The sequence below is a fragment of the Ceratotherium simum genome, chromosome 30 (genome assembly GCF_057802395.1).
Source record: "Ceratotherium simum simum isolate JZ-2026a chromosome 30, ASM5780239v1, whole genome shotgun sequence".
NCBI classification, from domain to species: domain Eukaryota; kingdom Metazoa; phylum Chordata; class Mammalia; order Perissodactyla; family Rhinocerotidae; genus Ceratotherium; species Ceratotherium simum.
In genome coordinates, this window is record NC_141929.1 from 18,509,852 (window position 1) to 18,529,222 (window position 19,371).

Sequence of the window (19,371 nt, forward strand, 5' to 3'; positions counted from 1 at the left end):
TGCTGGTGAGCATCCCTGCAAAATGCATTCTTGTGCCCCTATTGGTGGTTTGGGTTCACAGAAAACTCCAGCCCCTGAAGATGTCCTAGTCTTTAATTACTTAGAGAACGGTGTCAACACTTTGCTGTGGAAACTGAACCTGTATTTCACGGGTATTAAGGCAATGTCTGCTGAGGATGGGGAATGTAGATCAGCACAAACTTTCTGGTGGACATTTTGGTACTAACATCTAAAATGTTTATGGCTTTCTAATCCAGCATTCCAACCTCTTAGGACTTATCCTATAGAAACACTTCAGTATGCAAAGGGTTATGTTTGAGATTCACTGAAGAGTCATTGGAAAGTAGAAACAATTCCTCTGACCCTCAAGAGACAAATGCTTAAACCAGCTGTAGCTCATCGCTACAGCGGAAGACAAGCCACTGTCGCAAAGGAGGGGATCTGTACGTACTGACAGGAGAGTGTCTCCAAGGTATAGGATGAAGAAAAAAATACATGGGACACTATTTATGGTAATAATCCCATTTTTGTTTTTGAAAGCAGTAATGTATGTTAGTATTCATTTGGGAAAAGGGTGAAAGAAAAAGAAATATTTAGAGGGATATACCGTTTGTCAGTGGTAATTTTGGGGTAGGAGTGGAGGTGAGATTGTGGGAATTTGTCTTTCTCTATTACAACAAATACATTAAATTTCTTATAATTCATATAACATGTAATCAGAAAACACACACACAGAAGCAGCCAGGGCACCCACACTGAGGACTCTGCCACTCCTCAGCACTCTCAGAGAGGGCAGAGAGCCAGCACAGGGGTTCTGGTAGGCAGCCCTCAGCATGTATCAGTGGAGATCAAACCACCTCTTCGTGGGACGCACATGCTGGGGCGCATGTGTATATATGAGCCCCTGAGTTTGCTTTCCAAACTGTGCTCTGATTTTAACGCTTTGGCTTCTGTACTCATTTTGGGGGGTAGAGGCTCCATAGCAGTCAACAAATGTTCAAAATAGTCTGGCTGGGACCCAGGAGACTTGGGGCCAAATCCCACCCAAGAGGGATACACACAATAGCTTGCCTCTCTGTTCCATGATGTTGTTGTGAGAATCAGACAAGTTTACGGATGAAAAATGACTTTCCCAACTAAAGGAAACAGAGCAACTGATCTTGCTATTCTATGTCCCACAGGGACTGCAGAGGGTCATCTAGGGGAGGGGCAATGCCGGAGCCTTCCTGGTAGCATGGACCTACTGAGTCAGCATGAAGAACTGTGGGGAGGGACAACAGGGGGTGACTCATCAAATGACAGTGGTGCAGCCCCTTCCAGGACTGATGGGGAGGGTTTGCGTTCCCTCTTCACTTGCCAGCCTACATGGGGTGTGCCGGGCACAGCCCTGAGCCCACCAGCAGGGAAGCTGCAGCAGTCGGTATTCTAAGAAGACAAATTCCCAGCCCCCAGGCAGCAGCAACTCGGTTCCCAGCAGAGTGGTGTATGGCAGTCAGAGCCGCGCTCTGCAGTGAGGCTGCTACATGTGACTGCAGAATGTCTGTGGCTGCAGAACTCACTGGAGGACACAGCCAGGCCCTCAGAGGTCATACCTGCTGCTGTCCAGGGGGCAGAAGACCTTCCATGGTCAGGGAATAGTGGCTACCTCTCACAGCCCACTCTGGAACTCAGCTCCCATTTCTGACTCTCTCCCTTGCCATTGAAATTCCAGCCGAGATTTTGGAATTCTGTGCAGGACTGCAGAAACCAGTCTGGTTTTGTACAGGTCAGATGTATCATCCTCCAACTGATTCCTACCAACTGATCAACTTTCAGATGTCCTCGCCATCCCTCCACTGCAGCAAACGGCTGGCAGAGTCACAGGCAGGTGGCAGGCAATGCTCCATTCACTCCCTCTCTCACAGACAAAGGGACAGAGCTGTGGGGTGGACTGAGGGCAGATCAACACATTCGCTTTCCTCTTTCTTCTTGGGCCAATGAGGAGAAGCTGCTGCCGCCAGAGAAGGGGGCGTGGTGAAAAGGGATGGGACTGACTGCTTCATTTTGATTGAGAAAAAAAAATGTAGCTGGGAATGCACTCATTTTGGTTGTATGTATTTCCCATTTTACAGCATTTATCATGTTGGCCTCAAAGCACGTTTCAAAAACAAGCTGAAGGGCTTCAGGTAGAAATAGGTCTGTGGCTGCCCCCATTGCTCAGAGTGGTCCACAAGGCTCGATGGGATCCAGGACATCACCTCTCTCCCCTCAGCCCCTCCACTTCCCTCTCGCTCACCCTGCTCCAGCCAGTCTGGCCTTCCAGCTCTTCCTCAAACCTGCCAGACACACTCTTACCTCTGGGCCTTTGCACCTGCCATTCCCTCTGCCTGGAATGTTCTTCCTCTGAATATCTTCATGGTCACTCCTTCACCTCCTTCTGATCTTTACTCAAATATCAGCTTCTTAGTGAGGCCTTCCCTGACAACTTATCTAAACCTACAGCTCCCACCCATTCGCTCCTCATCCCCCTTCCTGACTTTATTTTTCTCTATAGCATTTATCACCATTTGACATTCTATTTTATTATTTATGTCTGTCTCCTTCCACTACAATGTAAACTTTCCCTGAGAGTAAGGCCTTGGTCTGTTTGGTTCACTGCTGTGTTCTCAGTGCCTCGTGCAGCACTGGGCATATAGTTGGTGCTCAATAAACTGTTGTCTGTGATTTGCTTTCTTACCCTCCAGTCCCTGGCGCCTCGGCCCTTACACGTGGATGGGTGGGCAGAGCCACAGGAAAGTAGACGAATGGAAAAGAGCGGTGAAGAGAGGAGAAGAATATCAGGAAATACGGAAAAGCATGTGTGTGGAGAGATGATAAGGAGCAAAGTGAAAGTTTAGAGATTTCTGATTAAATAACAGAGGACTTGTAGAGGGACAAGTTTGTGCCAAGGAGGAAGAACAACACAGCCGAGAGGGAAACTCCAGAATGTCCAGGAAGTCTAACCTGAACAAGCAGTCGACGCTTGGGCAGAAAGCCTGGGGTTTGGCTGCAGCCACAGCTTTGGGGGCCCTGCAAGTCTCTTGTCGTAATACCATCCTCTGTGGGCCAGGGAGCTGTGGTATATAAGATATATGTATAAGATATATATACACATAAAAGTTTGGAAGAATTACTTAATAATTTGGAAACTTTTAATATTTTGGTCATGTTTAGGAGGCTTACAGTATCTTCCCCTTGAATTTGCTAACAAGGTCAGAAAAAGTCACTCTTTGAAATTGAATCCATCAAAATCCATAAAGAACAGATGCTTTAAGCCACTTGGGGAAATACAGTTGGCCCTCCATATCTGCGGGTTCTGATACAGAGGGCTGACTTTTTTGGTATCCACAGGGGTCCTGGAACCAATCCCCTGTGGATATCAAGGAATGACTGTAATTTAAATTAAGATAGGCAATTTATAAATGGAGACACAGGGACTAGGATGCTTCATGAGGCACTCCCTAGGAGACTAGGTTTTTAGATTAGAGAGAGTTTCTCAGTCTAATCAAGGTGATCAATTGTGATATGTCCTCAGAACTGGAATGCATTAAATGCAAATAGAGTTGTAAGTTAAATAAATCATCTAATATATTCAATCTGATTAGGTGAAGTGGATTGTGTGGCGTCTAGTTAAAAGAAGGCCAGGAAATAAGAATTTTTGTATATCCAGGTCATCCAAAGGAGATTCTTCTCTGATTTGAAAGCCCCAATCCTGATTTTCTAAACATCCTTGATTTGGAAAATGGAAATTAATCCACCTGCCCTAGGTGAATGGAAATATTCTTTAAAAACATCTGACTTCCTTTGTTCTAATTCTTTGCTAAGCTAACTTGTGATCCATACTGCCTGTAAGTTGGCCTTTGTAAAGGAGTGCCCACCACAAAGGTTCTAAGCTAAGAACCGGGTCTCTAATCTGGTCAGAGAGAAATATCCTGCTGTTAAATGGCACACAGGCATGCTTGGCTATAGCTCCTTCAGTCACCTGAGAGTTTTGGGAAATTGTGTTTTGGCTCCCCTGGGCCTGGTCACACCAGAGAGTGGGGATAAAATCCTGTAACAAATTCTGTACCCAGCCCAGCAAAGCTGAGGACTTGACCAAGGAGCCCTGGTTAGCCTTGTCAAGGTGTTGACAATAGGAAGGGCTTGCCTAAAGCAGTCAGCCAGTTTCTCCTTTTTGTCTTGTCTTTTAGGTTCAATCAAAATGCAGTGATCAAAATATATAAATAAATAAAGGAGTCCACAGTGCCACATCTGAAATGATTTCAATAAACCTGGCATCGGGTCACCAATGTGTGATGCACTGTGCAGCACGCATTTATTCGGTACTAACCCACTGTCTAAGCATTCATCTTTCTAAAGGACCCAGAGGACCGAATGTAGGATATAAACTCTCACCTGAGATGTTTGTGCCTCTTTTCTCCTAAAATCAGGGCACCTCTAATGCAAACAGTAGCAGAGGGAGTGAAGGAAAATGGCCCCAGACGACAAACAGAGAGCTTACCCTTCTCTGGAAGATTCAACCAGCTTGATTCTCTTTTCTGGAGATCAAATCCTCCTCAACACCGTAGCTTTCCATCTCAATAGCAGAGGACAAGATTCAGACTTCTTATTCTTTCCAGCCAAGATAATTTTATTCCGTTTTGCATGTTTTGATAATTTCCTTCCCCTCCCTACCTCCAACTGCATCTCCATTCTCTGAAATGCCTCTTGAGCAGCCAAGGATGACTAGCTCTGGCTGCTCCGCTTTATCACAGGGAAGAACAATCTCACCATGAAAGAATATCAAGATATGTAACATATGGGTGGCCAACCTCTTCTACTCAAGAAGCAAGTGGTCAATTAATCAAATTCCATCAGTCGTGTTAAAAAATATACTTCCATCAGGTAGACATCCTTCTCTAAATGCTACGGCACAGTGAAAAATGTGCAGATTAATGAGATTTATAATCTTTTTTCTTTTAACGGCACACACTTCAGGCTGGATGCAGGATGGCTAAATAGATGCTTTAGGACGGTCAGCCTGAAGACACAAATGACCAGAGACGTAAAGCCACTTCCAGGGTCAGCCATACTGCCCGCACCAAAGAGGCAGTGGGGCCACCTGCCGGAAGGCTTGGGCACTGCTCTGGCTGCTTGGTCCCCCTCTGCCTCCTTGATGTCCTTTGACTCAGGTCTATGGCAGGGCAATAATCTTTTTCTCCAGCTTCTGTGGTGGGAACAGGAAGTTTCTCATTATCTCATCCAGCTCTTCCAGGGCCAGCTGGGCATGGAGTTTGGCCACGTCATCGGGCTCCAAACGCACCACATGCTTCAGCAGGTGGTAGAGATCCTTGAGGACGTCCCTCAGCACCTGTACCAGAGAGACAGAGTCAGGACCATCTGCCTACTGTGCCACCATTTCTCAGAGTGACCTAACTGCCCTCTCCTGTCTGAGGAGGTCAGTAGGGGACCCACAGGCTGCCTTAGGAAGATAATGCATAGCCTTCTCAGGCTGGAGATGGAGAGAGGGGCAGCTGTAATGACGTAGGTTTCCCTTTGGGTTTCTCACACACCCTTGAGCCCTCACTTCACTGGCCTTTGGAGCTGCTGCTCCCCTTTAGCCCCAGGCCCAAGTATAGTAGTCCTAAAGGATGGCACAGACCTCAGGACCACCGACAGGCAATACTGCCCAGATACTGTTGCTCCTAGAGCATGATTTACCAGCATCTTCCTCTCTAGCTCCCACAAAGCCCTTTGCTGACACCCACAGAGCAGGCATCTACTGTATGGAATCCAGGAGAATATTTCTTCAGCAATCACGCCTTTCCTTGCCACTGCTTTATAATTTTATTTATTTATTTATTTTTTCCCCCAAAGCCCCAGTACATAGTTGTATGTCATAGCTGCACATCCTTCTAGTTGCTGTATGTGGGATGCGGCCTCAGCATGGCCGGAGAAGCAGTGCGTCATTGTGCGCCCGGGATCCGAACCCGGGCTGCCAGCAGCGGAGCCCGCGCACTTAACCGCTAAGCCACGGGGCTGGCCCTCCTTGCCACTGCTTTAAAAATTTTCCACCACAGGTCCATTTCCATGCCCTTCTCCAAGTCACTATATATTTTTTTCAATTGCAACTCTGCAATGGGAAATAAGAGAGGATCTGTAGACATAGCCACACTTGTTTGTCATGTCCAATGCTCATTTTTTTTTTTTTTTGTGAGGAAGATCAGCCCTGAGCTAACATCCATGCTAATCCTCCTCTTTTTTGCTGAGGAAGACCAGCTCTGAGCTAACAGCTATTGCCAATCCTCCTCCTTTTTTTTTTCCCCAAAGCCCCAGTAGATAGTTGTATGGCATAGTTGCACATCCTTCTAGTTGCTGTATGTGGGACGCGGCCTCAGCATGGCCAGAGAAGCGGTGCGTCGGTGCGCGCCCGGGATCTGAACCCGGGCCACCAGTAGCGGAGTGCGCGCACTTAACCACTAAGCCACGGGGCCGGCCCATCCAATGCTCTGATCTTACGGTCTGATATGGAATTGGGGGCGATGCCAAAGCACCTACTCCCAGGAGCTCCTAATTTCCTTCAAAATCATCCTGGCTTAGGAGCTAGAACTTGTAGCAAGAAAAAGATTTCAAAAGAACAGGGCAACTCAGAGTAAGGGCCCTCAGGGATCATCTAGTCAAGCTAGGGACAGAAGACACTAGGTCACAGGAGGTTACATGACTTGTCTCTGGCTACTTGCGAAGTTACTTCTAGTCCAGGGCTCTTTGCCTCAAAAGCTACTACTTTTTGGGTCAGGTACTGTACTAGGTATTTTCCATATATTATCTAATTTTTATGCCAGTCATATAAAGGAAGGTTTTTAGCCCCATTTTACAGATGAGGAAACAGAGGATTAGAGGGTTAAGTAACCCCCCAAGGTTACTCAGCTAAAAAAATGGTGGAGGCAGATTTTAAACATCCATTGTCTGTGTTCTAATTTATTTATTTTTATTGAAAAAGTAGTACAGTACAAAAAAGTACATATTGAAAAATAAGTCTCGGGGCCGGCCCCGTGGCTTGGCGGTTAAGTGCGCGCGCTCTGCTGCTGGCAGCCCGGGTTCGGATCTCAGGCGTGCACTGACACACCGCTTGTCCGGCCACGCTGAGGCAGCGTCCCACATACAGCAACTAGAAGGATGTGCAACTATGACATACAACTATCTACTGTGGCTTTGGGGAGAAAAAGAGGGAAAAAAAAAAAAAGGAGGATTAGCAATAGATGTTAGCTCAGGGCTGATCTTCCTCACAAAAAAATAAGGGCCAGCCCCATGGCTTAGCGGTTAAGTGCGCGTGCTCCGCCACTGGCAGCCCGGGTTCAGATACCGGCTGCGCACCGCTTCTCCAGCCATGCTGAGGCCGTGTCCCACATATAGCAACTAGAAGGACGTGCAACTATGACATACAACTATCTACCGGGGCTTTGGGGAAAAAAAAAGGAGGAGGATTGGCAATAGATGTTAGCTCAGAGCCGGTCTTCCTCAGCAAAAAGAGGAGGATTAGCATGGATGTTAGCTCAGGGCTGATCTTCCTCACAAAATAAATAAACAAATAAAATAAAATCTCCCTTTATAAAAAACAAAAAAAGTCTCTCTTCTACTCCAGACTCCTAGTTTCCCTTTTCAGAGTTTCCCATTCTTTTATTTATTTAATTTTTGTGAGGAAGATCAGCCCTGAGTTAACATCCATGCCAATCCTTCTCTTTTTGCTGAGGAAGACCGGCCCTGAGCTAACATCTATTGCCAATCCTCCTCCTTTTTTTCCCTTTTTCTCCCCAAAGCCCCAGTAGATAGTTGCATTTCATAGCTGCACATCCTTCTAGTTGCTGTATGTGGGATGCTGCCTCAGCAGGGCTGGACAAGCGGTGCACAGCCGGGATCCGAACCCGGGCCGCCAGTGGCGGAGCACGTGCGCTTAACCGCTAAGCCATGGGGCCGGCGCCGAGGACATCATTCTTTTTTTTTTTTTTTTTTTTTATTTTTTGCCCCCAAAGCCCCAGTACATAGTTGTCTGTCACAGCTGCACATCCTTCTAGTTGCTGTATGTGGGACTCGGCCTCAGGCTGGACAGAGAAGTGGTGCCTTGATGCACACCCGGGATCCGAACCCGGGCCGCCAGCATCGCAGCGCGCGCACTTAACCACCAAGCCACAGGGCCGGCCCAAGGGGACATCATTCTTAATTGTGAGAAATATTCTAGGTGTTTACAAGCAGATATATGTACAGTCATGCATCACATAATATTTCAGTCAACAATGGACCGCATGTACCACAGTGGTCCCAGAGATTAGTACCATGTAACCTAGATGTGCAGTAGGCTATACCATCTAGGTTTGTGTAAGTACACTCTATGATGTTTGCACAATGATGAAATCACCTAACGATGCATTTCTCAGAACATATCCCCGTTGTTAGGTGATGCATGACTGTTTATACCTTTTTCCCTCCCCTTTTTAAAGCAGAGAATTAAATTCTTTTTTTTAAAAATTTTTTGTTTATTGCAGTAACATTGGTTTATAACATTGTATAAATTTCAGGTGTACATCATTATACTTCTATTTCTGCATAGATTACATCATGTTCACCACCCCAATACTAATTACAACCCATCACCACACACATGTGCCAAATTATCCCTTTCGCCCTCCTCCCTCCCCCCTTCCCCTCTGGTGACCACCAATCCAATCTCTGTCTCTATGTGTTTGTTTATTGTTGTTATTATCTACTACTTAATGAAGGAAATCATATGGTATTTGACCTTCTCCCTCTGACTTATTTCACTTTGCATAATACCCTCAATGTCTATCCATGTTGTCACAAATGGCTGGATTTCATCGTTTCTTAGGGCTGAGTGGTATTCCATTGTGTATATATACCACATCTTCTTTATCCATTCGTCCGTTGATGGGCACTTAGGTTGCTTCCAAGTCTTGGCTATTGTGAATAACGCTGCAATGAACACAGGGGTGCATGTATCTTTATGCATTGGTGTTTTCAAGTTCTTTGGATAAATACCCAGCAGTGGAATAGCTGGATCATAAGGTAGTTCTATCCTTGAATTTTTGAGGAATCTCCATACTGTTTTCCATAGTGGCTGCACCAGTTTGCACTCCCACCAGCAGTGTATGAGAGTTCCCTTCTCTCCACATCCTCTCCAACACTTGTTTCCTGTCTTGTTAATTATAGCCATTCTGACGGGCGAGAGGTGATATCTCATTGTAGTTTTTTTTTTTTTTTTAAGATTTATTTATTTATTTTCCCCCCAAAGCCCCAGTAGATAGTTGTATGTCATAGCTGCACATCCTTCTAGTTGCTGTATGTGGGACACGGCCTCAGCATAGCCAGAGAAGCGATGCGTCAGTGCGTGCCCAGGATCCGAACCCAGGCCGCCAGTAGTGGAGCACGCGCACTTAACCGCTAAGCCACTGGGCCGGCCCTCACACAATTTATTTACCCACTCTTCCAGTGAAAGTCATTTAAGTTGTTTTTTTTTATCTTTTGCTATTGCAAATATTGCTGCAATAAACATTCTGATACCTAAGTTTTTGCAGACATGTACAAATATACCTGTAGGACAAATATCTAGAAATGGAATTTCTAGGTCAAAGAGTAAAAATGCACACTTAAAATTTTGATAGATAAGGCCAGAGAGGTTGCAATCATTTACATTTTTACCTACCACTATGAAAATTCTGATTTCTCCATATTCTCATCAGTGCTATATATTGGAAACTCTTTATCTTTGCTAATCCAGTAAGTGAAAAATAGTATTTTGCTGTTTTAAATTTGCATCTATCTAATAAATACATAAACTATTTGTATTTTTTTCTGGTACATGTAATTAAACTTTTCTTTATTGATTTGTGAGGACTCTTTGTATGTGGAAAAAAAGAGGTCCATTATCTATCATATGAGTTGCAAATGTTTTTTTTTCCAGTTGGTACTTTTTCTTTGTGAAAATTTTTTTTCCAGTGAAGAAATTTACATTTTTGATGAATTTCTCAATTTTTTCCTTTATGGTTTCTGGGTTTTGTATTTTAAGAAATAAGCCTTAGAAGAAATAGGGCCTACAATCTTAGCCACTATGCTATGCTGTGTTCTTTATATTAATTAATAATGCTACTTATGTATCAAGTTGGGTTTATTTCACTATATGCAAACATCTCTGACAATAACTGGTTCAAATGGGCTTCAAAAATTAGTCTCACTACTTTGAACTTCAAGAGTTGGCTGTATATTGAAGGCTGTGCCAATGTCTAATTTCAAAAAAGGGGAAAGATCAGAAAAAAAGAAATAGGAGAATGTAGACATTTATCCATTCTTTCATTTTTATGGCTTTTTATAAAAAGCATGTAATAAATATATAAAATAGCCTATATACTATAAACATGGAGTATCTCTGCAAAAATACTTTTAAAAAACTGATTGCCTCCAGAGAGGGAAACTGGGGCAGGAAAGGGGGGAATTATGTACTCTTTTGTACCTTTTTAATATTGTATTTTATGAATATATTACATATTAAAATATAAATAAGCTTTTTATTTAACTTAATTAAAGGCCATTAACAGGTAAAACAGATGTAGAACCTGCCCTTAAAAGGCTTACAGATAAGACATACACATAAAGACAATACAGAACAGAACATGGTGAGGGTCCTACAAGAGCACGGAGTGTGAGGAGCGATCAGGAGGAGAGGTCATATTATAGGAACATGAAGTGAACTGGAAATGGTGAACAGAAATGATGGGAAATGGTTAATTCAGTGGATAACAAGTACATGGTCTGGGCCCAAGGCCCCCCCCGCATTCCACACAAATATACTAAGTATGTAGCACCACATATCTTGGACTTGCTCAAGAATAGAGAAAGAGCCCTTTCCATCTTTTGATATTCTTGATCAGCATAGATATTGGGGAGTGGAAGGAGGAAGGTAGAGGAAAAGGGGTACACAAAACAAGCCCCTCAGGCCACTTGCTGGTCTCCCTCTCATCCCCTGTTCTCCAACTGTGTGGGCCTTCTTTCTTTCCTTGTCTGAGCAAAGCTCCTTCCCGGTTCAAGGCATTTGTATATGCTGTTCCCTCAGCCCAGAAGACTATTTCATTTCCTCTTCACCCTACGACTCCTCTTCACTCTCAGCCTAAAATGCCACTTCCTCAGGGATGCCTTCCCTAACCCCCACCTAGGCAAGCCTTCCTACCCTGCCTGTAGCTCTGTTTGTAGCCCCTATCACAATTAAACATTTATTGTGTAATTAAAAAAATGTTCTCCTCACTAGATCACACATGCTATTGACACTGAGGGCATGTCTTGCCTTGTTCACCCTGGTATAGTCCCAATGCCTCATATAGTGGCTGGCACATGGCAGATGCCTAAAAAACACTTATGAATGAAAGAAGGCATGCATGCATACTGCTCTTGGCCAGTCTCTCACTTGGTAGAAACTAAAAATTCCAAGAACACCTATTGAAATAATGCCACACAACTAGGGCTGGCTTCATGGGTGTGTGACCTGTCTAGTCACACAGGGTCCCACAATCAAGAGGGCCCCACGCTTGGTTTAATGATCTGGTGTTGCTGTCTTAAAATTCTTAATAATTTTATCTTTGAACTTGTGTTTTGTAAGTGAAGTCCAATGGGAGAAAGGAGCATGAGTGTGAGCAGAGGCGATAACGCCCAATATGCGTGTCCGCCATTCTTCGCCAGTGCATTCGCATACAGCGTTCACCACGCCCTCTGAGCACAGAATTCTGATGGACTCCCAATGTGTGGGAGTTCAGCAAGACTCGAAGCCAGTAGAAGGGGAGCATGTTTGTTACATTTAGGATTGAGCAAATGGAGGCACTGACAGCCCGGAGAGGCCACACTTTCCATTCGAACCAGAACTTGCTTCAAACACAGAAAGAAGGCAATGGCTTTCCCAGAAACATGGATGAATAAGGAACCCTATCATATCCTTCGTATGCTACCCTGTTTCAGCCAAGCATTTATGCTGAAAATGATGACAAACACGGAAACAGGACAACTCATAGTTCTTGTTCCTTTCAGTCCTTTCTTCTTCATCAGTAAACTGAAGGTAAAGAATGTTGGAAAAATGTGCACGTATCAAAAAGTGAAATAAAAACAGTTGAATTAGTTTTGTGCAGAGTTTCCACTGTTCTGCTAAGAAGGAAATACATATGCATGTACAAGCTACAGAATACAAATTGTGTAATTTCGGTGATCCCACAGATGAGTTAAATGCTCTTACATTTGCATTTAAAATTGGCATTGCACAGTATACAGATGAACAGTAAAATTCATTCTTATAATTTAACATTTAAAATTTTCTCTACTTAGAACAACATTAATAGCAAATAACAAACACCATGACTAGTCGAGGGAGAGAGATTGTGGAAGAAAGGAAAACACTTTATATTTTAAAGTGTTTTAAAATAACACTTTCTTCTTATGTTTTTGAACAGGCGACCCCGCATTTTCATTTTGCACTGGGCACTATATATTATGCAGTTGGCCTTGCAGACAACTCTCAGTGCTCCTTGCCCAATGTCACCACATTAAATGCCTGAATCCTGTGAGCAAACCTCACAAAGATGCTGCTCTATCTCCACTGTGCAGTTGTCACCTGGGTCTTCTGAGAGCTGCTGAGACACAATAGGAGTTAGGTCTCCTAGCCCAGGCATCGACTCTAACTGAGGCACTATCCCTAGTGCCCTTTCATAACCTATCTGTCTTTCCTGGAGGCTGGCAATGTGAAAAGGAGAGAGGATTCCGGAAAGAGGATGACTCCCCATAGTGACTGCCTCATGATTACTCACTCATTCAATAATCAGTATTAAGGGCCTACTTCGTGCCCAGGCAGTATGCTAGTGATAAAAAGATGAATAATGCAGGAACCCTGCCCTCTGGCAGCTACAGCCAGCGGGAAGGCAGACACACACAGCAGACAGTGTGATCTCCACTCTAAGAGATAAGCGTACGTGACTCTGTGGAAGCAAAGCAAATGATTTCTGCCAGCGGAGGTGGGTGGAGGGAGAACATTTCCCTACCATGAGAAGGGGCCTTCACTCTGACTTTTATTTGTAGCCAATGGGTGGCACCAAGGAGTGCCTGAAGGAAGGTTTAGCGAGTCCCCTCACCCTCAAACCACCTCAAACAAATGCAGATTCAAAGCAAAGCCAGCATGCTTGTTATGTGAAAACAGCTTAAAGACAAGTCTCCTAACACTCTCCCCAGTGGATTATAGGCCAAAGTGTCTCTTATATAGAAATTCTAGAGTTCTCACTGTTTATTACAAGGTCATCTTTTTTTCTTCTTCTAGAAGAATCTTTCACCTAGTCAGAAATACATTAGAGATTTTTTGCCAGAGCCTCCTAACATTCAAAGTAAGGTTCGCTTTTACTTGTTAAAAAGGGTAGTTCTAAGGCATTCTGTTCTGCTGAGGTTCTCTGTTCTTTCCTGGTGTGGGTAAGAATTTCCCCTCAGCACTGCTGTAGCATTAAAGTAACAACAGTGCTTGTGCAAACACCACTTCATGCTTGAGGGTGCAAAGCTCCTTATTATCAGTTACCGGATCTCCTTTTTTAGGTAACTGAGTGTTAGGCAAAGGCTCCTTCTTAATTAATGGGTTTATCTTAGCAACCCACCCTGGTACGGCTTCTCCCCAATCCCTGTAACGCTGGGGATCCCACACATCATAGGACTTCCTCTGGACTCCCCAAGGATCAAAGCTTCCCGCCAGCCAGGGATTGTCACCAAATCCCATGGATCAGGGGCTGAATACAAGGAGAGTTCAAAGGTAAAGTTACTCACAGGAGCCTCTGTGGTGGGCAGGATATGGGCAATCCCACGGAGGAAACCTCTCATTAAGAGTTCAACACACCTGCTCTTCATCCCCCCACGCATCAAGGCCCAAGGTTTCCAAGGAAAGGTGGAGTGGGTACAGGTGTGAGTGGGGGTGGGCCAGGCATATCTTAAAGAAGTAACCAGATGCCTAGTCTGAAAACTCTTTGGAAAGGGGTGGGGTTCAGGTGCTTTATTAAAAGAATTCAGAGTGTGGGCACAACACACACACACACACACACACACACACACACACATGCATACGCATCCTCTCCCCTCCCTCCGCCTCCCTCCTGTGCGCCAGTTCCCTGGAGCACACAAAGCTGATGCTTCAGAGACAAGGGCAGTTTTTAGGGTTAGACTTGGCTTAGCAAAGACCAGACAAGGCATGGCATACTGAAAAGGAAGGTGTGAGCAAAAGACTGCCCTGGGCACACAGGTGCACTTTCAATGGAAAAGCAGGAAAAGAGTGTGTGACTCTTTCAATGAGCTTGACTGGAACATCCCCAAAGTGACTGTTGTATCTTTGAATTAAGATCAAAAGAGGAAATAAATGACAAATATCTTTCTTCTTTTTAATTCCTAATTTACTTATTTATTTGACTATAAAAGCAATATAACCACAACCCAGAATATCTGGGATATAGAGGAAGGAAAAAAAAGTTTCTAGTCAAAATACCTCTCTAACACAAGCTCCAATCATTAGTAAAGACATTTAGTAATTAGTAGATCCATTCACGTTTAAAAAAATTATTTTAATATTTTAAAAGTCATTTTCACAACCAAAACCAGTAGATCAGGGCTGTCCAATAGAAATACGTGAGCCTCATGTGTAACTTTAAATTTTCTAGTAGCCACATTTTTTAAAATGTAAAAAGAATCAGGTCAAATTAATTTAATAGTATATGTTCAAAATATTGTCAGTTCAATGTGTTGAATATAATCAATATAATAGTATAACTAAATATAATCAGTTCAAATTACAATCAATATAAAACAATTATTAATGAGATATTTGATATTCTTTTTTCCATAGTAAGCCTTTGAAATCCAGTGTATATTTTACACTTACAGCACATCTCAATTCAGACGGTATATTTTCAATTGTAAAAGTGAAATGTAGTCCTACTAAACAATAAAGTTGTGTTTAATGGGAAAAAAAAAAAGTCATTTTCACTCCAAGGTGATTTTACAAATGGAACTTAGGTGAATGAAACTGCTATTCTTCTGTTATTATTATGTGGGATTAACAAGACACAACACAAAGGGTCACAAACAAGACATTTACAGACATAAGAACTCCAGAAAGATGTGATCTAGCAGAGGATTTTCCATCTATACTTTCATGATATTTAAGGGGAAAATGGCTTGCTAAATATAAAAGGATAAAAAAGTCAAATGCTAGCATACACGAATTTTACCTAGAAATTCAATCTTCTATAGAGCCAATAGATGAGGCAAAAAAAGATCAAAAAGAAAGAAAACTAAATTTCATACACTCCTATCAACCACCAATTGTGGCTTCTCTTGTGGCTAAGAAATAGATAAGTATTGGGCACAGAGACAAAAACAGAGGAACAAGAGGGAAGTTAGACATCGAAATAAAAAGCAGGGGCAGACACAAGAAAGCAGTTGAACTGGAATTAGTGGCTGGAGACTGGCCTGGCAGACAAAAAGATTCTCTAGATTGGGGCCCGGAAGAGGTGACCCCAGAATCCAGAAACTAGTTTTGTTTAAAAACATGCTAGACTAAGCATTAGGTGTAGTATGAACCTGTCAGGAAGCTATAGGCCAACTTCTAAGAACCCTCATTTGGACCGCTGTGCCTCCATGTTAAAACCAACGTGTGATTTGGTGGCTGAGGGAATTGAGAGTGAACAGATGCATCTAGTTAATGGGCAGAGAGTCAAGGATCATCAGTAGAGCACAACTCAGCAAACGTTTCCCAAACTGTGTGCAGGAGACTATGCTACGCATTCCGGGTAGTGAGGGCCAGTGCCTACCCCTCGGGACTTACCACCGTATGAGGGAGACAGACACGCCGAGTTGAACCTGATGGTCTGGAAGCAGGCGAATCGGGTGAAGGGAATCCTGGCGCTCCCAATTACTAACTAGGGAATCTTGGGCAAACTAGTTCAGCTCTCGGAACCCCAGTGATGTCATCTGTAAAATGGCGATAATACTGCCTCCTTTTAAGGTTGTTGTAAGAATTAACGTCCAAGATCCAAGCACAAGGACTTGCATATGGTGGGGTGCCAGATAAGTGGTGGTCTGTCTGTCTCCCCCACTAATACTGTGATCTCTCTGAGGGCCAAGACTGTGTCTATCTTGTTACTCTTCTATCACTGAGGCTTAGAACAGAGCCCGGCATGGAGCAGCTCTGCCATACAGTAAATCTTTGACAAATGAATAAATGAATTAATGATAACAGCTAATCCTTACATAGTACCTGTTATGTGGAAGGTATGGTTCCAGGCATTTTATCTATAGTAACTCACCTAATCCTCACAACAATACAATGAGAGGTACTATTATTATCTTCAATTTTCCCAGGGCCACACAGCTAGTACCAGGGAGAGCCAGGATTCAAACCCTGGTAGGCTGACTTGGAGCCGATGCTTTTTATTAACCACTACACTATTCTGCCCCTCAAAGTGGTTATTATTTTCACTACTACAAAGTGGGGAGAATAAAGCACATATACTGCCTACCTTACAATTTTGTTGTGGGAGCAGAAGAAATAATGCACGTGAGAGTACTTTGCTATCATGAGCAAAGTGATATTTAATTCAAAGTATCCTTGCTATTATTACCCAGACATTGAGATAACTGCATTTCCCACCAAGCTAAGAAAATGAGAGGAAAGGCACCACTCTGAAAATGAAAAATAGAGAGCAGAGGCCAAAAAAAGAGTGGTCAGGAAGATGAATAAATGGAGGGGCGTTAGAAGAAAAGGAAAGGATGTAAAAGAGGGGAAAGAGATTTAATGTAGTCTGAGCGCAGCATCAGGGCCAGAGTCGGTACCGACCTTCGGGAACACAGACCATGCTACCTCACAGGGCTGAGAACACCTGGAAGGATTCTGCTGGGCAAGCAGAGAGAAGCCGGGCTCTGAGGTCTTGGAGGCAGGCAGCCTCTCTAGGATAATGGGCAGGAAACAAACAAACTAGGGAAGCAGAATGGAGGTAGACAATCTGTACCTCTTTCAGGGAGCCTGAAGAAGAATAAATGCTTTACTGATAAACCCCAAATCTTCACTTTGATGGGTCTATGAAAAAGAAATTAGTGCCAATTCAAACAGAAAGACCAGCCTTTTGAGACACTTCACTGAAAGCGTTGGGAAGGTAGCAAAGAAAGACAGGATTACTAATGTCTGAGAGATGTCTATCCATGCCTGACAGAGAGAGAACCTCTAACACGCTGAAGTTCGGGGCAGCATTATTATTAACCAGAGGTTACTGAGCTTTTCAAAACCCTTTTATTTTCAAAGTATTTTTCTCTGCTAGACCTAGAGATAAATGGCATTTTTTACCCTTTCTGGATTGTGTCTGGGTGTTAAATGGGGAGGGTATCTCGGGTGCAAATTGGAGATGGATGGGGAGGGGAGGAGGCAGGTATCATGTGTGATTTTCATTGAAGAGTAAGGGGTAAAAAATCAACTGGTCAAGTGCCAAAAATGCTACAGGAATGAGGACAGGCTGGGCAGTTTAGGAACAAAGGCCAAGACGGCTGCTATGGTTAACCCCTTGGTAGGGGCAACAGCTCAGGGGTCCTAAACTAAAAGTAGGTAATCTGATTTACCAACACCTAATTGCGTGTGCTCCTAGGCTAGCAATGTGGAGGCGTGCCACCCGAGGCTTCCAGGAGTCAGAGACCAGTGCCAACATGGCTGTATCCAGCTTGCCGTGGCGGGGACAGGAGCAGCAGCTGCTGTGGCGCTAGGAGCAGCGGTGGCAGCATCTTTCAGAATGTCTTTAAATAGCAACCTGAGGAAGGCAGCAGCTTTCCTACACCCCCACAGGCACGGAAATAGAACAAAGACGGCAGGAAAAATGGCCGGAGTATGTGCAAAGGCAGCACACTGCCGCCTGTGGGAGAAGAGATTGGGAGCTTTGTCCTTAGAAGGTGATTACAATCCCAGCTTTCAAATTGTACTCAATTACCATGTCTGGGGGAAAGGGCTTCATTTTCCCTGGCCCTTGAAGCTCTCCACGCAGACACCCTGCCTGCTGAGGGAGCACAGTCCTGCTCCCTTTCTGCACCGGATGCCTCCCATGTGGGATGAGACAGCGCCTGCAAAAGGCTCACTCCTGCCATTTATTGAGTGTTGACTACGTTTCAGTCACTGTGCTAAGCCCTTCACACATTATCTCATTTAATCTTATGAGGTAGGTGCTATTAGGCCCAGTTTACAAAACAGGAAAAGGGGATTTAGAGAGGTTTAGTGATTTGCTCAAAGACACAGCTAGAATTCAAACATGCATCTGTCAGGTCTAACTCTGCAAATCTTGCCTTTAAACACGTGCAGTTACTAGGAAATCCAATATGCAAGAGGAAGCCATGGAGAGAATTTGACCTTTCTCCTGCAGCATCAAAGTTGTTTATTTGGATGGAGCCTGATTAGGGAGAAGAGAGAGCAGCAAATGGGCTACTGGCTAACTGCAAGGTTTGGGTTTTCTTTGGGGTACCAGTTTGCTTGGAGCATCCTGCATCACCCCAGGCTTACTTGGGTCACACAGCCTCAGGTCCAGCTTGAGTCGGCCATAGGGGAAGTACAGGCCACTCTCCTTAGAGCATTTGCTCAGTGGAATTCAATGCTCTGTGCAAGATGCTTTAGGAACAACAGGTTATAGCATCAGACCAAAGGCCAGAGAAAACCAGAGTCACTGACACATCAGAGGCCCTGGTGGGTTTGTATTATGTGCTAATATATACATGGCGTGGATTAGACGTGAACTAGACTGGAAAAAGCAACCGCCTGCCCAAAGCTAAGCATGGCTACACAGCGCAGACTTTGCCTCTGAGCAATACTATCATTCTAGTATAGTAATTCTCCACCCTTGCTGCACACTACAATCCCCTGGAGAACTTTTAAAATGCCTGGGCCCCACCTCAAACCTATGAATCAGAATCTTAGGGATTGGGGCTCAGGGCTTAAAAATTTTCTTTTCTTAATTTCTTTTTATGCTCTCCAGGTGACTCTAATAAGCAGCCAGGATGCAGCAGCGCAGGATGTTAGGAAAAAACACTGGCTAGGCGACTTAGCGAGAGATATGCCATGGTTTCAAAAGTAGAGATCACCGTTATGACTTTGCCTATGAAAAGTCTAAGCGCCAACAACAAGGGTGATGTAATTTGGACATAGCCTATTGTGCTTCTTGGAATTTTCTCAACTATCAGCAACCAGGATTTTATTTTCCAGAAAGGGGACGGGGTCAAAATCATTTTTGATCCACAAATTAAGATTGCATCTTTTTTCCAAAATATTTTAAAAATTTG

At 43.9% G+C, this 19,371-nt stretch overlaps 1 protein-coding gene across 1 annotated transcript in view; it reads right to left on the reverse strand.

Annotated features, from left to right (window-relative positions):
• Window positions 1-4,617: 4,617 nt before the first annotated feature.
• TANGO6 (transport and golgi organization 6 homolog) overlaps window positions 4,618-19,371 on the reverse strand; it is a 179,799-nt gene continuing 165,045 nt past the window's right edge. The window contains exon 18 of the mRNA XM_004431770.3: window positions 4,618-5,368. Coding sequence (XP_004431827.1) covers window positions 5,192-5,368 — 177 coding nt within the window. The 3' untranslated portion in view covers window positions 4,618-5,191. The remainder of the gene's footprint in view (window positions 5,369-19,371) is intronic.